This window comes from Balaenoptera ricei, chromosome 16 (assembly GCF_028023285.1).
Source record: "Balaenoptera ricei isolate mBalRic1 chromosome 16, mBalRic1.hap2, whole genome shotgun sequence".
Taxonomy (NCBI): Eukaryota; Metazoa; Chordata; class Mammalia; order Artiodactyla; family Balaenopteridae; genus Balaenoptera; species Balaenoptera ricei.
Window position 1 is genome coordinate 85,302,728 of NC_082654.1, and position 18,554 is coordinate 85,321,281.

Genomic DNA, 18,554 nt, shown 5'->3' on the forward strand with positions numbered 1-18,554 from the left:
AGCCAGCTGTCTCCCAATTATAGGTGACAGTCCCCAGCTGTCTCCATATAACAGGTATGTGACAACCCCAAGCTCTCTCCCCATCACAGGTGTATGACCTTTCCCAGCTGTCTCCATATCACAGGTGCGTGACAACGCCCAGCTCTCTTCCCTTCACAGGTGGGTGACAGCACCCAGCTCTCTCCCCATCCCAGGTGAGTGAGAGCCCCCATCTTTCTCCCCATCACAGGTGAGTGGCAGTCCCCAGCTCTCTCCCCATCACAGGTATGTGACAACCCCCAGCTGTCTCAGCGACACAGGTATGTGACAGTCCCCATCTCTCTCCCCATCCCAGGTGAGTTAGAGACCCCATCTTTCTCCCCATCACAGGTGAGTGGCAACCTCCAGCTCTATCCCCATCACAGGTATGTGACAAACCCCAGCTCTCTCAGCGAAACATGTATGTGACAGTCCCCATCCCTCTCCCCATCTCAGGTATCTGACAGCCCCCATCTCTCTCCCCATCACAGGTGAGTGACAGTCCACAGCTCTCTACCCATCACAGGTAATTGACAGCCCCATCTCTCATCCCATTACAGGTTAGTAACAACCCCCAGCGCTCTCCCCATCACAGGTATGTGACAGCCCCCAGCTGGCTCCACCACAGAGGTGCGTGACAGCCCCCAACTCTCTCCCCATCACAGGTATATGACAGGCTCCAGCTGTCTCCACATCACAGGTATATGACAGCAGCCAGCTGTCTCCCCATTATAGGTGACAGTCCCCAGCTGTCTCCATATAACAGGTATGTGACAACCCCAAGCTCTCTCCCCATCACAGGTGTATGACCTTTCCCAGCTGTCTCCATATCACAGGTGCGTGACAACGCCCAGCTCTCTTCCCTTCACAGGTGGGTGACAGCACCCAGCTCTCTCCCCATCCCAGGTGAGTGAGAGCCCCCATCTTTCTCCCCATCACAGGTGAGTGGCAGTCTCCAGCTCTCTCCCCATCACAGGTATGTGACAACCCCCAGCTGTCTCAGCGACACAGGTATGTGACAGTCCCCATCTCTCTCCCCATCCCAGGTGAGTTAGAGACCCCATCTTTCTCCCCATCACAGGTGAGTGGCAACCTCCAGCTCTATCCCCATCACAGGTATGTGACAAACCCCAGCTCTCTCAGCGAAACATGTATGTGACAGTCCCCATCCCTCTCCCCATCTCAGGTATCTGACAGCCCCCATCTCTCTCCCCATCACAGGTGAGTGACAGTCCACAGCTCTCTACCCATCACAGGTAATTGACAGCCCCATCTCTCATCCCATTACAGGTTAGTAACAACCCCCAGCGCTCTCCCCATCACAGGTATGTGACAGCCCCCAGCTGGCTCCACCACAGAGGTGCGTGACAGCCCCCAACTCTCTCCCCATCACAGGTATATGACAGGCTCCAGCTGTCTCCACATCACAGGTATATGACAGCAGCCAGCTGTCTCCCCATTATAGGTGACAGTCCCCAGCTGTCTCCATATAACAGGTATGTGACAACCCCAAGCTCTCTCCCCATCACAGGTGTATGACCTTTCCCAGCTGTCTCCATATCACAGGTGCGTGACAACGCCCAGCTCTCTTCCCTTCACAGGTGGGTGACAGCACCCAGCTCTCTCCCCATCCCAGGTGAGTGAGAGCCCCCATCTTTCTCCCCATCACAGGTGAGTGGCAGTCTCCAGCTCTCTCCCCATCACAGGTATGTGACAACCCCCAGCTGTCTCAGCGACACAGGTATGTGACAGTCCCCATCTCTCTCCCCATCCCAGGTGAGTTAGAGACCCCATCTTTCTCCCCATCACAGGTGAGTGGCAACCTCCAGCTCTATCCCCATCACAGGTATGTGACAAACCCCAGCTCTCTCAGCGAAACATGTATGTGACAGTCCCCATCCCTCTCCCCATCTCAGGTATCTGACAGCCCCCATCTCTCTCCCCATCACAGGTGAGTGACAGTCCACAGCTCTCTACCCATCACAGGTAATTGACAGCCCCATCTCTCATCCCATTACAGGTTAGTAACAACCCCCAGCGCTCTCCCCATCACAGGTATGTGACAGCCCCCAGCTGGCTCCACCACAGAGGTGCGTGACAGCCCCCAACTCTCTCCCCATCACAGGTATATGACAGGCTCCAGCTGTCTCCACATCACAGGTATATGACAGCAGCCAGCTGTCTCCCCATTATAGGTGACAGTCCCCAGCTGTCTCCATATAACAGGTATGTGACAACCCCAAGCTCTCTCCCCATCACAGGTGTATGACCTTTCCCAGCTGTCTCCATATCACAGGTGCGTGACAACGCCCAGCTCTCTTCCCTTCACAGGTGGGTGACAGCACCCAGCTCTCTCCCCATCCCAGGTGAGTGAGAGCCCCCATCTTTCTCCCCATCACAGGTGAGTGGCAGTCTCCAGCTCTCTCCCCATCACAGGTATGTGACAACCCCCAGCTGTCTCAGCGACACAGGTATGTGACAGTCCCCATCTCTCTCCCCATCCCAGGTGAGTTAGAGACCCCATCTTTCTCCCCATCACAGGTGAGTGGCAACCTCCAGCTCTATCCCCATCACAGGTATGTGACAAACCCCAGCTCTCTCAGCGAAACATGTATGTGACAGTCCCCATCCCTCTCCCCATCTCAGGTATCTGACAGCCCCCATCTCTCTCCCCATCACAGGTGAGTGACAGTCCACAGCTCTCTACCCATCACAGGTAATTGACAGCCCCATCTCTCATCCCATTACAGGTTAGTAACAACCCCCAGCGCTCTCCCCATCACAGGTATGTGACAGCCCCCAGCTGGCTCCACCACAGAGGTGCGTGACAGCCCCCAACTCTCTCCCCATCACAGGTATATGACAGGCTCCAGCTGTCTCCACATCACAGGTATATGACAGCAGCCAGCTGTCTCCCCATTATAGGTGACAGTCCCCAGCTGTCTCCATATAACAGGTATGTGACAACCCCAAGCTCTCTCCCCATCACAGGTGTATGACCTTTCCCAGCTGTCTCCATATCACAGGTGCGTGACAACGCCCAGCTCTCTTCCCTTCACAGGTGGGTGACAGCACCCAGCTCTCTCCCCATCCCAGGTGAGTGAGAGCCCCCATCTTTCTCCCCATCACAGGTGAGTGGCAGTCTCCAGCTCTCTCCCCATCACAGGTATGTGACAACCCCCAGCTGTCTCAGCGACACAGGTATGTGACAGTCCCCATCTCTCTCCCCATCCCAGGTGAGTTAGAGACCCCATCTTTCTCCCCATCACAGGTGAGTGGCAACCTCCAGCTCTATCCCCATCACAGGTATGTGACAAACCCCAGCTCTCTCAGCGAAACATGTATGTGACAGTCCCCATCCCTCTCCCCATCTCAGGTATCTGACAACCCCCATCTCTCTCCCCATTACAGGTGAGTGACAGTCCACAGCTCTCTACCCATCACAGGTAATTGACAGCCCCATCTCTCATCCCATTACAGGTTAGTAACAACCCCCAGCGCTCTCCCCATCACAGGTATGTGACAGCCCCCAGCTGGCTCCACCACAGAGGTGCGTGACAGCCCCCAACTCTCTCCCCATCACAGGTATATGACAGGCTCCAGCTGTCTCCACATCACAGGTATATGACAGCAGCCAGCTGTCTCCCCATTATAGGTGACAGCCCCCAGCTGTCTCCACATAACAGGTATGTGACAACCCCAAGCTCTCTCCCCATCACAGGTGTGTGACCTTTCCCAGCTGTCTCCATATCACAGGTGCGTGACAACGCCCAGCTCTCTTCCCTTCACAGGTGGGTGACAGCACCCAGCTCTCTCCCCATCCCAGGTATATGACAGGCTCCAGCTGTCTCCACATCACAGGTATATGACAGCACTCAGCTGTCTCCCCATTATAGGTGACAGCCCCCAGCTGTCTCCACATAACAGGTATGTGACAACCCCAAGCTCTCTCCCCATCACAGGAGTGTGACCTTTCCCAGCTGTCTCCATATCACAGGTGCGTGACAACGACCAGCTCTCTTCCCTTCACAGGTGTGTGACAGCCCCCAGCTCTCTGCCCATTACAGGTGAGTGACAGCCCCCAGCTCTCTCCCCATCACAGGTGTGTGACAGCCCCAGGTCTCTCCCCATGACAGGGGAGTGACAGCCCCCAGCTCTCTCCCATTCATAGGTATGTGACAGCCCCCAGCTGTCTCAGCGAAACAGGTATGTGACAGTCCCCATCTCTCTCCCCATTTCAGGTATCTGACAGCCCCCAGCTGTCTCCTCGTCACAGGTGCCTGACAGGCCCCACCTTTCTCCCCATCACAGGTATGTGTCAGCCCCCAACTGTCTCCACATCACAGGTATCTGAAATACAGCAGCTGTCTCCGCATCACAGGTATGGGACAGCCCCCAGGTGTCTCCCCATCACAGGTGGTTGACATTCCCCATCTCTTTCCCCATCACAGGTGTGTGACAGCCCCCAGCTCTCTCCCCGTTACAGGTGAGTGACAGCCCCCAGCTCTCTCCCCATCACAGGTGTGTGACAGCCCCCAGGTCTCTCCCCATGACAGGGGAGTGACAGCCCCCAGCGCTCTCCCCATCATAGGTATGTGACAGCCGCCAGCTGTCTCCGCATCACAGGTGCCTGACAGCCCCCAACTCTCTCCCCATCACAGGTATGTGACAGCCCCCAGCTCCCTCCCCATCACAGGTGATAGACAGCCCCTATCTCTCCTCCCATCACAGGTGAGTAATAGCCCCGAGCTCTCTCCCCATCACAGGTATGTGACAGCCCCCAGCTCTCTCCATATCATAGGTGTTTGACAGTGCCCATCTCTCTCCACGTCACAGGTGCGTGACAGCCCCCAACTCTCTCCCCATCACAGGTATGTGACAGCCCCCAACTGCCTCCCCATTATAGGTAGGTAATAGACCCTAGCTGTCTCCCCATCACATGTATGTGACAATCCCAAGGTCTCCCCCCATCACAGGTGTGTGCCGTCCCCAGCTGTCTCCATATAACAGGTGCGTGAAAAAGCCCAAGTCTCTCCCCTTCACAGGTGGGTGACAGCACCCAGCTCTCTCCCCATCCCAGGTGAGTGAGAGCCCCCATCTCTCTTCCCATCACAGGTATATGATAGGCCCCAGCTGTCTCCACATTACAGGTATGTGACAACCCCCAGCTGTCTCAGCGACACAGGTATGTGACAGTCCCCATGTCTCTCCCCATCTCAGGTATCTGACAGCCCCCATCTCTCTCCCCATCACAGGTGAGTGACAGTCCCCAGCTCTCTCCCCGTCACAGGTGATTGACAGCCCCATCTCTCATCCCATTACAGGTGAGTAACAACCCCCAGCGCTCTCCCCATCACAGGTATGTGACAGCCCCCAGCTCTCTCCACCTCAGAGGTGCGTGACAGCCCCCAACTCTCTCCCCACCACAGGTATATGACAGGCTCTAGCTGTCTCCACATCACAGGTATATGACAGCACCCAGCTGTCTTCCCATTATAGGTGACAGCCCCCAGCTGTCTCCACATAACAGGTATGTGACAACCCCAAGCTCTCTCCCCATCACAGGTGTGTGACCTTTCCCAGCTGTCTCCATATCACAGGTGCGTGACAACGCCCAGCTCTCTTCCCTTCACAGGTGGGTGACAGCACCCAGCTCTCTCCCCATCCCAGGTATATGACAGGCTCCAGCTGTCTGCACATCAAAGGTATATGACAGCACCCAGCTGTCTCCCCATTATAGGTGACAGCCCCCAGCTGTCTCCACATAACAGGTATGTGACAACCCCAAGCTCTCTCCCCATCACAGGTGTGTGACCTTTCCCAGCTGTCTCCATATCACAGGTGCGTGACAACGCCCAGCTCTCTTCCCTTCACAGGTGGGTGACAGCACCCAGCTCTCTCCCCATCCCAGGTGAGTAAGAGCCCCCATCTTTCTCCCCATCACAGGTGAGTGGCAGTCTCCAGCTCTCTCCCCATCACAGGTATGTGACAACCCCCAGCTGTCTCAGCGACACAGGTATGTGACAGTCCCCATCTCTCTCCCCATCCCAGGTGAGTTAGAGACCCCATCTTTCTCCCCATCACAGGTGAGTGGCAGCCTCCAGCTCTCTCCCCATCACAGGTATGTGACAACCCCCAGCTCTCTCAGCGACACAGGTATGTGACAGCCCCATCTCTCTCCCCATCTCAGGTATCTGACAGCCCCTATCTCTCTCCCCATCACAGGTGAGTGACAGTCCCCAGCTCTCATCCAATTAGAGGTGAGTAACAACCCCCAGCGCTGTCCCCATCATAGGTATGTGACAGCCGCCAGCTGTCTCCTCATCACAGGTGCCTGACAGCCCCCAACTCTCTCCCCATCACAGGTATGTGACAGCCCCCAGCTCCCTCCCTATCACAGGTGATAGACAGCTCCTATCTCTCCTCCCATGACAGGTGAGTAATAGCCCCCAGCTCTCTCCCCATCACAGGTATGTGACAACCCCAAGCTCTCTCCCCATCACAGGTGTGTGACCTTTCCCAGCTCTCTCCATATCACAGGTGCGTGACAACGCCCACCTCTCTTCCCTTCACAGGTGGGTGACAGCACCCAGCTCTCTCCCCATCCCAGGTGAGTGAGAGCCCCCCTCTCTCTCCCCATTACAGGTGAGTGACAGCCCCCAGCTCTCTCCCCATCACATGTGAGTGGCAGCCTCCAGCTCTCTCCCCATCACAGGTAGGTGGCAACCCCCATCTCTCTCCCCATCACAGGTGAGTCACAGCCCCCACCTCTCTCCCCATCACCGGTGAGTCACAGCCCCCAGCTGTCTCCCCATCACAGGTATTTGACAGCCCCCAGCTCTCTCTGCACCACAGGTGCCTGACAGCCCCCAACACTCTCCCCATCACAGGTGTGGGACCGTCCCCAGCCTTCTGCATATCACAGTTGCATGACAGTCCCAGCTCTCTCCCCATCACAGGTATGTGACAGCCCCCATCTCTCTGCACATCACAGGTATGTGACAGCCCCCAGCTGTCTCAGCATCATAGGTAGGAGACAGGCCCCCGCTCTCTCCCAATCAGAAGAGTTTGACAGTCCCCATCTCTTTCCCCATCACAGTAAGTGACAGCCCCAAGCTCTCTCCCCATCACAGGTGTCTGCAGCCCCCAACTCTCTCCCCATCACAGGTGTGTGTTAGCCCCCAGCTCTCTCCCCATCACAGGTGAGTGACAGCCCCCAGCTCTCTCCCCATCACAGGTATGTGACAACGCCAAGCTCTCTCCTCGTCACAGGTGTGTGACCATCCCCAGCTGTCTCCATATCACAGGTGAGTGATAGCCCCAAGCTCTCTCCACATCACTTTTGTGTGACAGCCCCCAGCTCTCTCCCCATGATAGATATGTGACAACCCACAGCTGTCTCCGCCTCACAGGTGAGTGACAGCCCCCAACTCTCTCCCCATCACAGGTATGTGACAGCACCCAGCTCTCTCCATATCATAGGTGTTTGACAGTCCCCATCTCTCTCCCCATCACAGGTGAGTGACAGCCCCCAGCTCTCTCCCCATGATAGATATGTGACAACCCACAGCTGTCTCCGCCTCACAGGTGAGTGACAGCCCCCAACTCTCTCCCCATCACAAGTATGTGACAGCCCCCAACTGTCTCCCCATTATAGGTATGTGATAGACCCCAGCTGTCTCCACATCACATGTATATGACAAGCTCATGGTCTCTCCCCATCACAGGTGTGTGCCGTCCCCAGCTGTCTCCATATCACAGGTGCGTGACAACGCCCAACTCTTTCCCCTTCACAGGTGAGAGACAGCCCCCATCTCTCTCCCCATTACAGGTGAGTGACAGCCCCCAGCTCTCTACCCATCACAGGTATCTGACAGCCCCCAGCTGTCTAAGCATCACAGGAGCCTGACCGCCCCCAACTCTCTCCCCATCACAGGTATGTGACAACCCCTAGCTTTCTCCCCATAACAGGTATGTGACAGCCCCCACCTGTCTCCACATCACAGGTATGTGACAGCCCCCATTTCTCTCCCCATCACAGGTGTTTGACAATCCCCATTACCTTCCCCATCACAGGTGTGTGACAGCCCCCAGCCCTCTCCCCATTACAGGTGAGTAACAGCCCACAGGTCTCTCCCCATCACAGGTGATTTTAAGCCCCCAGCTCTCTCCCCATCACAGGTATGTGACAGCCCCCAGGTGTCTCCACATCATAGATGCCCGACAGCCCCAACCTTCTCCCCATCACAGGTATGTGACAGCCCCCAGCTGTCTCCGCATCACAGGTGCCTGACAGCCCCCAACTCTCTCCCCATCACAGGTATGTGACAGACCCCAGTATCTCCACATCACAGGAATGTGACAGCCACGACTTGTCACCGCATCACAAATATGTGTGAGCCCCAGCTCACTCTCCATCACAGGTGTTTGACAGTCCCCATCCATCTCCCCTTCACAGCTGTGTGACAGCCCCCAGCTCTCTCCCCATCACAGGTATGTGACAGCCCCCAGCTTTTTCCACAACACAGGTGCCTGACAGCCCTCAACTCTCTCCCCTTCACGGGTATGTGACACCCCCCACCTGTCTCCACATCACAGGTATGTGACAGCCCCCAGCTCTCTCCACATCACAGGTGAGTGACAGCCCCCAGCTCCCTTCTCAATCACATGTATGTGACAGCCCCCAGCTCTCTCCCCATCACAGATGATTGACAGCCCCCATCTCTCTCCCCATCACAAGTAAGTGACAGCCCCAATATCTCTCCACATCACTTTTGTGTGACCACACCCAGCACTCTCCCCATCACAGGTGAGTGAAAGCCCCCAAGCTCTCTCCCCATCAGAAGTATTTGACAGCCCCCAGCTGTCACCACATCACAGTTGACTGACAGGCCCCAACTCTCTCCCCATCACAGGTGTGTGACCGTCCCCAGCTCTCTCCCCATCACAGGTATGTGACAGCCCCCATCTCTCTCCCCATCACAGGTGAGTGACAGCCCCCAGCTCTCTCCCCATCACAGGTGATTGACAGCCCCCATCTCTCTTCCCATTACAGGTGAGTAAGAACCCCCAGCGCTCTCCCCATCACAGGTTTGTGACAGCCCCCAGCTGTCTCCGCCTCACAGGTGCGTGACAGCCCCCAACTCTCCCCCCATCACAGGTATATGACAGGCCCCAGCTGTCTCCACATCACAGGTATATGACATCCCCCAGCTGTCTCGCCATTATAGGTGACAGCCCCCAGCTCTCTCCACATAACTGTTATGTGACAACCCCAAGCTCTCTCCCCATCACAGGTGTGTGACCTTCCCCAGTTGTCTCCATATCACAGGTGCGTGACAACGCCCAGCTCTCTTCCATTCACAGGTGGGTGACAGCACCCAGCTCTCTCCCCATCCCTGGTGAGTGAGAGCCCCCCTCTCTCTCCCCATTACAGGTGAGTGACAGCCCCCAGCTCCCTCCCCATCACAGGTGAGTGGCAGCCTCCAGCTCTCTCCCCATCACAGGTATGTGACAACCCCCAACTGTCTCAGGGACTCAGGTATGTGACAGTCCCCATCTCTCTCCCCATCACAGGTGTGTGACAGCCCCCTGCTCTCTCCACATCACAGGTGAGTGACAACAACCAGGTCTCTCCCCATCACAGGTATCTGACAGCCCCCAGCTGTCTCCGCATCACAGGAGCCTAACAGCCCCCAACTCTCTCCCCATCACAGGTATGTGACAGCCCCCATTGTCTCCACATCACAGGTATGTGGCAACCACTAGCTCTCTTCCCATCACAGGTGTTTGACAGTCCCCACCTCTCTCACCATCAGAGGTGTGTGACAGCCCCCTGCTCTCTCCCCAGCACAGGTGAGTGACAGCCCCCAGCTCTCTCCCATCACAGGTGTGCGACTGCCCCCAGGTCTCTCCCTATCACAAGTGAGTGACAGCCCCCTGCTTTCTCCCCATCACAGGTATGTGACAGCCCCCAGCTCTCTCCTCGTCACAGGTGCCTGAGAGCCCCCAACTTTCTCCCCATCACAGGTATGTGTCAGCCCCCAACTGTCTCCACTTCACAGGTATCTGAAAGACACCAGCTGTCTCCGCATCACAGGTATGTGACAGCCCCCAGGTCTCTCCCTATCACAGGTGTTTGACAGTCCCCATCTCTTTCCCCATCACAGCTGTGTGACAGCCCCCAGGTCTCTCCCCATTACAGGTGAGTGACAGCCCCCTGCTCTCTCCCCATCACAGGTGTGTGATATCCTCCAGGTCTCTCCCCATGACAGGGGAGTGACAGCCCCCAGCACTCTCCCCATCATAGGTATGTGACAGCCGCCAGCTGTCTCCGCATCACAGGTGCCTGACAGCCCCCAACTCTCTCCCCATCACAGGTATGTTACAGCCCCAGCTGTCTCCACATCACAGGTATGAAACAGCCACCAGCTCTCTCCGCATCACAGGTATGTGACAGCCCCCAGCTCTCTCCCCATCATAGGTGTTTGACAGTCCCCAGGTCTCTACCCATCACAGCTGTGTGACAGCCCCCAGCTCTCTCCCCATCACAGGTGAGTGACAGCCCCCAGCTGTCTCCGCATCACAGGTATGTGACAGCCCCCAGCTCTCTCCGTATCACAGGTGCCTGACAGCCCCCAACTCTCTCCCCATCATAGGTATGTGACAGCCCCCAGCTGTCTCCCCATCAAAGGTATGTGACAGGCCCCATCTGTCTCTGCGTCACAGGTCCCTGACAGCCCCCAACTTTCTCCCCATCACAGCTATGTGACAGCCCCCAGCTGTCTCCACATCACAGGTGTGTGACCGTCCCCAGCTGTCTCCATATCACAGGTGTGTGACAGCCCCCAGCCCTCTCCCCTTCTCATTTGGGTGACAGCCCTCAGCTCTCTACCCATCACTGGTATGTGACAACCCCAAGCTGTCTCCACATCACAGGTGCGTGACAGCCCTCAGCTCTCTCCCCATCACAGGTAGGTGGCAGTCCCCATCTCTCTCCCCATCACAGGTGAGTCACAGCCCCCACGTCTCTCCCCATCACAGGTGAGTCACAGCCCCCACCTCTCTCCCCATCACCGGTGAGTCACAGCCCCCAGCTGTCTCCCAATCACAGGTATGTGACAGCCCCCAGCTGTCTCTGCACCACAGGTGCCTGACAGCCCCCAACTCTCTCCCTATCACAGGTATGTGACAGCCCCCAGTCGTCTCTACGTCACAGGTATGTGACTGCCCCCAACTGTCTCCCCATCACAGGTATGTCACAGCCCCCAGCTGTCTTCCCGTCACAGGGGTGTGACAGCCCCCAGCTCTCTCCCTATCACAGGTGTGTGACAGCCCCCCTTCTCTTCTGGCCACCACTCCCCCATTTGGCCACAACCTCCTCCTTCCCGATTCCCCACAAAATCCTCACATCTATTCTCTTTACCCTGGGACCCAAACTTCCCCCATGTAAGGCATAGTCACAGCCAAGCCTTGTTCTCGAGAACAGAGGCTTCGCTGGGCTGCTAAGCTCCGTGCTCTTCTACAGAATATATCTTCCATGGATTCTGTCTCTACATGGCTTTGTGTCCTTGATCCTGTCACTAGATCCCTTAGGATCTCAGACCGCTGTCCTACAAAACTAGACCAGACCCAATGCCCTCTAAAGCCCCTTCTATTTCTGAGACCATGATTCTATGTGTTTTCTCCACAGTAGTCTCCCCCGGTCCTCTCTGTGACCCTTTTGTGTACCGTGTGAAGGTTCAGGGTCATACAGGTGTTCTGTTGTTCCTCCCTCTGCATCTTCAGGTGAGGCCACACACCTGTGTCTTGTCGACACCTCCCCCGAAAGGTTTCCCTGTCTTTGTCCTCTCCTATATGAAGGTCATGAATGAATCACCAATCCCCAAATTCCCTGGCAAATGCCGGTGCTATCAGACAGAGCCTGTGAAAACAGCCTAAATCAAGCCTGTGCTTTGCAGAAGAGATTTCCGACTTAACCATGCAGATTGCAGAAATGAGCAAGAATCTTCAGGAATTGGAGAAGACCAGGAAGCGAGTGCAGCAAGAAAAGTCAGACCTCCAGGCTGCCCTGGAAGAGGTGGAGGCACGTGTCTGAGATGTGAAGGAGGGCGGGGCGCTGAGGAAGGGGACTAGACCACCCCCAGGGGCCCTTCCTGCAGGAGGCACTGGGGCTCCAATGGGAAGAATCCAGCCCCACCCCCACCCTGGGGGGGACCAGCTGCTCTCTGCTGCCTCGCCTCATGAGTGTTCTCTAGTCCATCGTATTTCTCCTATTGAATAAATAAACTTGTTCATTATGTCCTCAACGTCTTCCTCTCAGAAAGCAAGAACTCAATCACCAAACATCCTGAGAGCCAGCTCAGAATCCCTTAGTTTTAACAGAGAGTTATACAAGGTCATCTTTGGCTGCTGGGAATTCTGTGTGGTCCAAAGAGTGCAGGATCCTGATGCAATCACCAGCTGTGGCCAGTGAGGGGCGGATGCTTAAGAGGGTCTAGGGAAATTTGCACTATGCAGGATAACAGGAGAGCAATTCCTCTGTCTTTCTCTGTCTTTTTTGAGCAGAGGTTGGCTCCTGACTTATGGTCACTATTTAAAAAGACACAGTAATCAAAATTTTTATTAATTGAAAACGATGCTCTGTCCTTCTCAAGACATAAAATTGTTAACAACAAAGCTTCAATTCTAGTTTCATTACTAGTAACAATTTGGGAGCAAACTGTTTGACCTTTTTGAGTACTGTTCTATTTATTTGTAAAATGAGCCTAATAATACCCTTTTTATCCTAATGGGGATGAAAAACCTCATTCAAGAAGGTGGCTGCCCTCGGCAATCCCAATCACTCCTTTACTTTTATCAGGGTTCCTTGAAGCATGAAGAGGGCAAGATTTTGCGTGTCCAGCTAGAGTTGAACCAGCTGAAATCTGAGCTTGACCGCAAGATCACTGAGAAGGAAGAAGAAATCGAGCAGCTGAAAAGAAACAGCCAGCGGGCAGCAAAGGCCATGCAAAGCGTGCTGGATGCTGAGATCTGGAGCCGGAATGTTGCTCTGAGGCTGAAGAAGAAGATGGAGAGAGACCTTAGTGAGATGGAGATTCAGCTGGGCCACTCCAACCGCCAGGTGGCAGAGACCCAGAAACACCTGTGCTCAGTCCAGAGCCAGCTCAAGGTGAGTGCACGGCCCCTGGAGGACCTGGCGGGACCTCAGCCTGCCCTGGGCTCCGGTCTCACCACTGGTTTCTCGTGAACGACTCCCAGCTGCATCTGGATGACACCCTGAGGAGCAGCGAGTACCACAAGGAGCAGCTGGCCCTCGTGGAGCGCAGGAATGGCCTCTTGCTGGAGGAGCCGGAGGAGAGGAAGGTGGCCCTGGCGCGGACGGAGCGCACCCGCAAGCTGGCGGAGCACGAGCTGCTGGAGGCCAGCGACCGCGTGCAGCTCCTTCACTCCCACGTGTGTCCGTCCTCACTCCACTCTGGGTCCACCCTGGAGGCAGGCAGGACCCAGGCTTGATGGAGAGGAGTTCCCACCACTCCTTCCAGGCTAGCGGTCAAGACAAACTTTCATTAGGCCTAGTTCTTGGAATAACTTGGTCTCTAGATGGACAGATTGCTGAGCTTTCTTTTATCTGAAGATAAAAGATCATGGGGAAATCAGAGCAAGGCATGACAAATTATTGCATAAAAGGGCTGGAAAAGGCTTCACAGAGGCAGTAACATTTAAGCTGCAAGCTTAGAAAATTAGGATTGTCTTTTGAAATAATTACTTTCAGGAAAGTTCAAGAATTCCTTGTTTCATTTCTTATTTTTTTGGACCACACCACATGGCATACGGGATCTTAGTTCCCCAACCAGAGATTGAACCCGCGCCCCGCGCGGTGGAAACACAAAGCCCTAATCACTGGACTGCCAGGGAATTCCCCCAAAATTCCTTGCTTTAAAAACTATTTTTTGAATTAGCCAAAAAACTAGAAGAATACCAACCATATTGTTAGCATTTTGGGATCTCCTATTCTAGGCTCTTGTGTCTATACATAAATATGATATTTTTTGTAAACGTGATCAATCCTTTTGCAACTTTTTTTCATTTAACAACGTCTTGTGAACATATTTCTATATTTTAAAATAGTTTTCTATGATACAGTTTTTTAATGGCAGAAAAGCAGTCCATTGTAGTTGTGTATTATGGCACATTTATTTAATCAGTCTTCTACGGTTGGATATTTTTAGACTGTTCCCAATAAAAATGTTTATGATTAGAAGATTGTATGACTAACTTCTTCATAACTAAATTTTCACATATATCCATGATTACTATTTCCTTAATATTCCTAAAAGTAAGTAAATTCCTGGAAGTATATATTCATGGTCAAAACAGCAAAGACATTTATGATATGTTGTAAATTGGTCTTTAACAAAGTTGTCCCAATTTTTACTCCCATGGGGAAAATAAGTGAGAGTGCTTAGCTATTATTTTTTTTAATCTTCACCGATTTTATGGTTGAAAATGCCTCATTTTAAAAATTCTTATTTCTTTGATTACTAATGAGGTGGAACATTTTGTCGTATTTGTTGGCTATTTGTATTTCTTCTGGTGTGTCTTAGCTATTTGTACTTTTGCCCTTTTTTCTTAATGATTTGTCTTTTTTACATATTAAGGAAGGAACTATTTTTTCAGTAATGCACATTGCAAATGTTTCCTCGTTTGTCATCATCCTAACAACTCTGTACAATGTTTTGATCATGAGAATTATTTTTCATTTCACATAGTTATGTCAACCATTTCCTTGTTCCAGCACCTTTAACTAAATAATTTATCCTTCCTCAAATATTTGAATGTCCACATTTATCATTTACTCAATTCTTTTATGTACAATTCTCGGGCCTGTTTTGGGATATCTGTCTATCAAAAAGGAAAGTCTTTTTTTTTTTCACCTGTGTGAAAAATAAGAAACGGAACGTTCTCGAGCTTGACTTCTTTCCCCACCCAACCCTCTCCCTTCCAATCGTTGTAAGTGTCCAAATGTAGCCCGAACCTCTTATCTAATTTTTCTTGTAGAACACGTGCCTGATAAATACCAAGAAAAAACTGGAAGCTGACATAGCCCAGTGCCAGGCAGAGGTGGAGAAGTCTATCCAGGAGTCCAAAAATGCAGAGGAGAAGGCCAAGAAGGATGTCACGGATGTGCGCTCCATTCTTTCTTATCAGAGATGCTGTCTGGAGATAAGAAAGGGGCTTCTACGCCGCCCCTTTGGGACCTGCAAGTAGGTTTCCTCTCCTCACCCCTGCATTCAGTCAGTGGTGGCTTCCCGGAGAGACGGAAGGAGACGGAGCCTCAGCAGAGGCAAAGTGGGAGGGGAACCATGCAGCATCAGCGGTGGCTGCGGCAAGGAGGAAAGCATCAGCGTGCCTAGTACCAGCCTCACAGCACCCTCCGTGTGCCCGCATAGGAGGGGTGAGTGGCCCACTGATGCCTCTTGTGAACTTAACCAGGCGGCCATGATGGCCGAGGAGCTGACAGAGAAGGAGCAGGACACCAGCGCCCACCTGGAGCGGATGAAGAAGAACCTGGAGCAGACGGTGAAGGACCTGCAGCACCGCCTGGACGAGGCTGAGCAGCTGGCCCTGAAGGGTGGCAAGAAGCACATCCAGAAGCTGGAGGCCAGGGTGGGTCTCTCAATCTCTCTGAATCCGGAAAGTGAAAACGGCACTCCCCGATCCTTCTCTCTTCTTGTATATTGACTCCCATCCTTATCCTGTGGCTGAGGACAGCCACCCAATATCGTCAGTAGGTCCTGAGTTAATTAATATCCCCCAAGACTGACTATATAAGTATCTTTCTTGATTGTAGGTACGTGAGCTTGAAGGAGAGGTTGAAAGTGAGCAGAAACGTAATACTGAGGCTGTTAAAGGTTTGCGGAAACACGAGAGAAGAGTAAAGGAACTCACCTACCAGGTAAGGGGAAGAGCTTTCTAAAATATCCAGACTTCCTGCACAAAGGGAAATTGAAAACCTGGTGACTATGTGGTACTCACAAATAGCTACATGTTAACTCGATATACATAAGGGGCAAATGACACAATCACCTATCACAGACCCTTTCCTAAGCTAGGAAAATCAGGAAGGCCTTTAGAAAATCGTGTAAGTGAGGAAAGAATACAGGTTTCAAAGACAGATAAACTGGTATTAGTCCTAGTTTGGCCTCTTACTTTTTAAACTCGGATAGGTTACCTAACACTCTCAACCTTAATTCATCACCTGTAAAATAGAATAAAAACATCTACTCACCAGAGTAGGGAGGTAAGGATTAGAGACATGTATAACTCTCCAATATAGTGCCTGCGCACAGTGGACATTTAACAAGAGTGGCTACTGTTAATACTATGAAGGAAGCCTCAGAGTTGACCACATTTACCCCAGGCCCACCTGCCATCATATCAAAGTGATTTACTTCACCACCTGTAGTGGGTTTATTTTGTTGGATTCAATGCAGACCATTTTTTTCAAACTTCCAGACTGAGGAAGACCGCAAGAATGTTCTCAGGCTGCAAGACCTGGTAGATAAATTACAGGCAAAGGTGAAATCATACAAGAGACAAGCTGAGGAGGCTGTAAGTATCTTTAAGCCCTTGAGGGAAGAAGAAAACGTCTTTGGGGGTAGAAAGTATATTAAGAGAATGTGTTAATGAGAAAGAAAGAGACCAAGTAAGAATATGTCATTCTTATTTTAAGAGAGATGATATAAATATGAATTTACCCCCAAATCCTAATTATAGAATAAGACCTCAAGACGAGATATTTTTATTATTAAGCAATTTGTAGGGGTTGGGGGAAAAAAAGAAAATTCCAAATAACCCACCTTACTTGATAGCTGCAAAGAATATCCAGCAGAAAATCTAACACCATGATAAATATTCCTCTCCCTCTAGAAATGCACAAAATCAATTGTTCCCAAAAGCCAAACAGAAATCTTTTACCCCAGCTGACTCCTTCCCTCACTACCACTGTCATCAGCAGGGACTTATCCCTGCACATTCGCTGTAGCAAATTAGGATGTGTTGGAAGATTCTCCAGCTTCACTTTTCCTGGTTGTTCCCCACTCTTCCAGACACAGTGTAGTGGGTAAGAGGTAAGAAAAGGGAACACGAAAGGGAGAGGCACGAATGGTAGTAAGTGCAACCAACAAAGGGCATACTTTCTTCCTATCCCCATCCCCCCACCCGCAGCGTCTCTGTATACCAGAGTCAAAATATATGGCAAAAACACTTCAACTGGGATTTTCCCAAAGTCAGAATTTGACCTTACATTTACTGTCTAACCTCTGTGAGCGAGCGCACATGGGTCTCTTCCTCCTTTCCACTCAGTCCATACATCGTAAATAGACTTCACGTATACATGGGTTTGACATAATGAGCTCGTCTCTTCCATTTCAAAACTATTTCTTCTTTCATTCTTTAGAGTAAAAAATGTAACTGAAGTTACAAGTTCTGTCTGGATTTGAAATCAGATATGACAAACAAACCGTAAGAAGGAAATATCTGAGTTGAGGAAATAATCCTGTTTGTGACAAGTGCAATGAGAACCACAAAGTCTAACTCTCACAACTTTATTCTTAGGAGGAACAATCCAATGCTAATCTTGCCAAATTCCGCAAGCTCCAGCACGAGCTGGAGGAGGCCGAGGAACGGGCTGACATTGCCGAGTCCCAGGTCAACAAGCTGCGGGTGAAGAGCCGGGAGATTCACACACAAGTCAGTGCAGAGTGAACACATCTGCCTGATGCTGCCAAGGGGCTGAAGAAATGCACAAAATGTGCTATTTTGGGTCACTTGCTTTGTGATGTTTTTCTCCTCATGTTGAATAAATAAAAACTACAGTGAACTGATAAACTGAACCAGACTCATTTACTTCCAAAATTACTTATTCTCAAACACAGTTCTCACCTAGCTATTATTATTCTAACATTATATATGGCTTTGTGGAACATTCAATATCTGTACCTCCCTCACCACCCCGCATCCCCTTTCCCATCTCCAGCTCCACCACACACACACACAATTACCTTTTACTGGACGTAATTTTATTAAGTCTCTCTAGACTGTTACAAATGACTAAGGAAACCACTCACTGAGGTTACGCCTTCAGACAGGACACACTCATGCACCCACTCCGCAGGTGGTTACTGAGCATCTACTATGCGCCGGGCCCTGCTCTCAGTACTATGGGAATAGCAGTGAACAAAGCATAGTTCCCTCCCTCTGGGAACTTATATTCTGCAAGGAAAGAAAGGCAGTCAACAAATAAGAAGCTGTGTCTACTATAGTTAAAATAGATAATCAACAAGAACCTAGTGTATAGCACAGGGAACTCGGCTCAGTATTCTGTAATAACCTAAACGGGAAAAGAATTTGAAAAAGAATGGATACTTGTATGGGTATAAGTGAATCACTCGGCTGTACACCTGTAACTAACACATCATTGTTAATCAACTACACTCCAACATAAAATTTTTGTAAAAAGATCTACAAAAAAA

General features: G+C 51.8%; 1 protein-coding gene across 1 annotated transcript in view; it reads left to right on the plus strand.

The window, feature by feature from the left end:
- LOC132350454 (myosin-8-like) overlaps window positions 1-17,865 on the plus strand; it is a 135,982-nt gene extending 118,117 nt beyond the window's left edge. The window contains exons 2-10 of the mRNA XM_059899638.1: window positions 11,202-11,236; window positions 11,979-12,103; window positions 12,881-13,189; window positions 13,270-13,473; window positions 15,079-15,204; window positions 15,514-15,687; window positions 15,872-15,976; window positions 16,537-16,632; window positions 17,638-17,865. Coding sequence (XP_059755621.1) covers window positions 11,202-11,236; window positions 11,979-12,103; window positions 12,881-13,189; window positions 13,270-13,473; window positions 15,079-15,204; window positions 15,514-15,687; window positions 15,872-15,976; window positions 16,537-16,632; window positions 17,638-17,787 — 1,324 coding nt within the window. The 3' untranslated portion in view covers window positions 17,788-17,865. The remainder of the gene's footprint in view (window positions 1-11,201; window positions 11,237-11,978; window positions 12,104-12,880; window positions 13,190-13,269; window positions 13,474-15,078; window positions 15,205-15,513; window positions 15,688-15,871; window positions 15,977-16,536; window positions 16,633-17,637) is intronic.
- The last annotated feature ends 689 nt before the right edge of the window (window positions 17,866-18,554 follow it).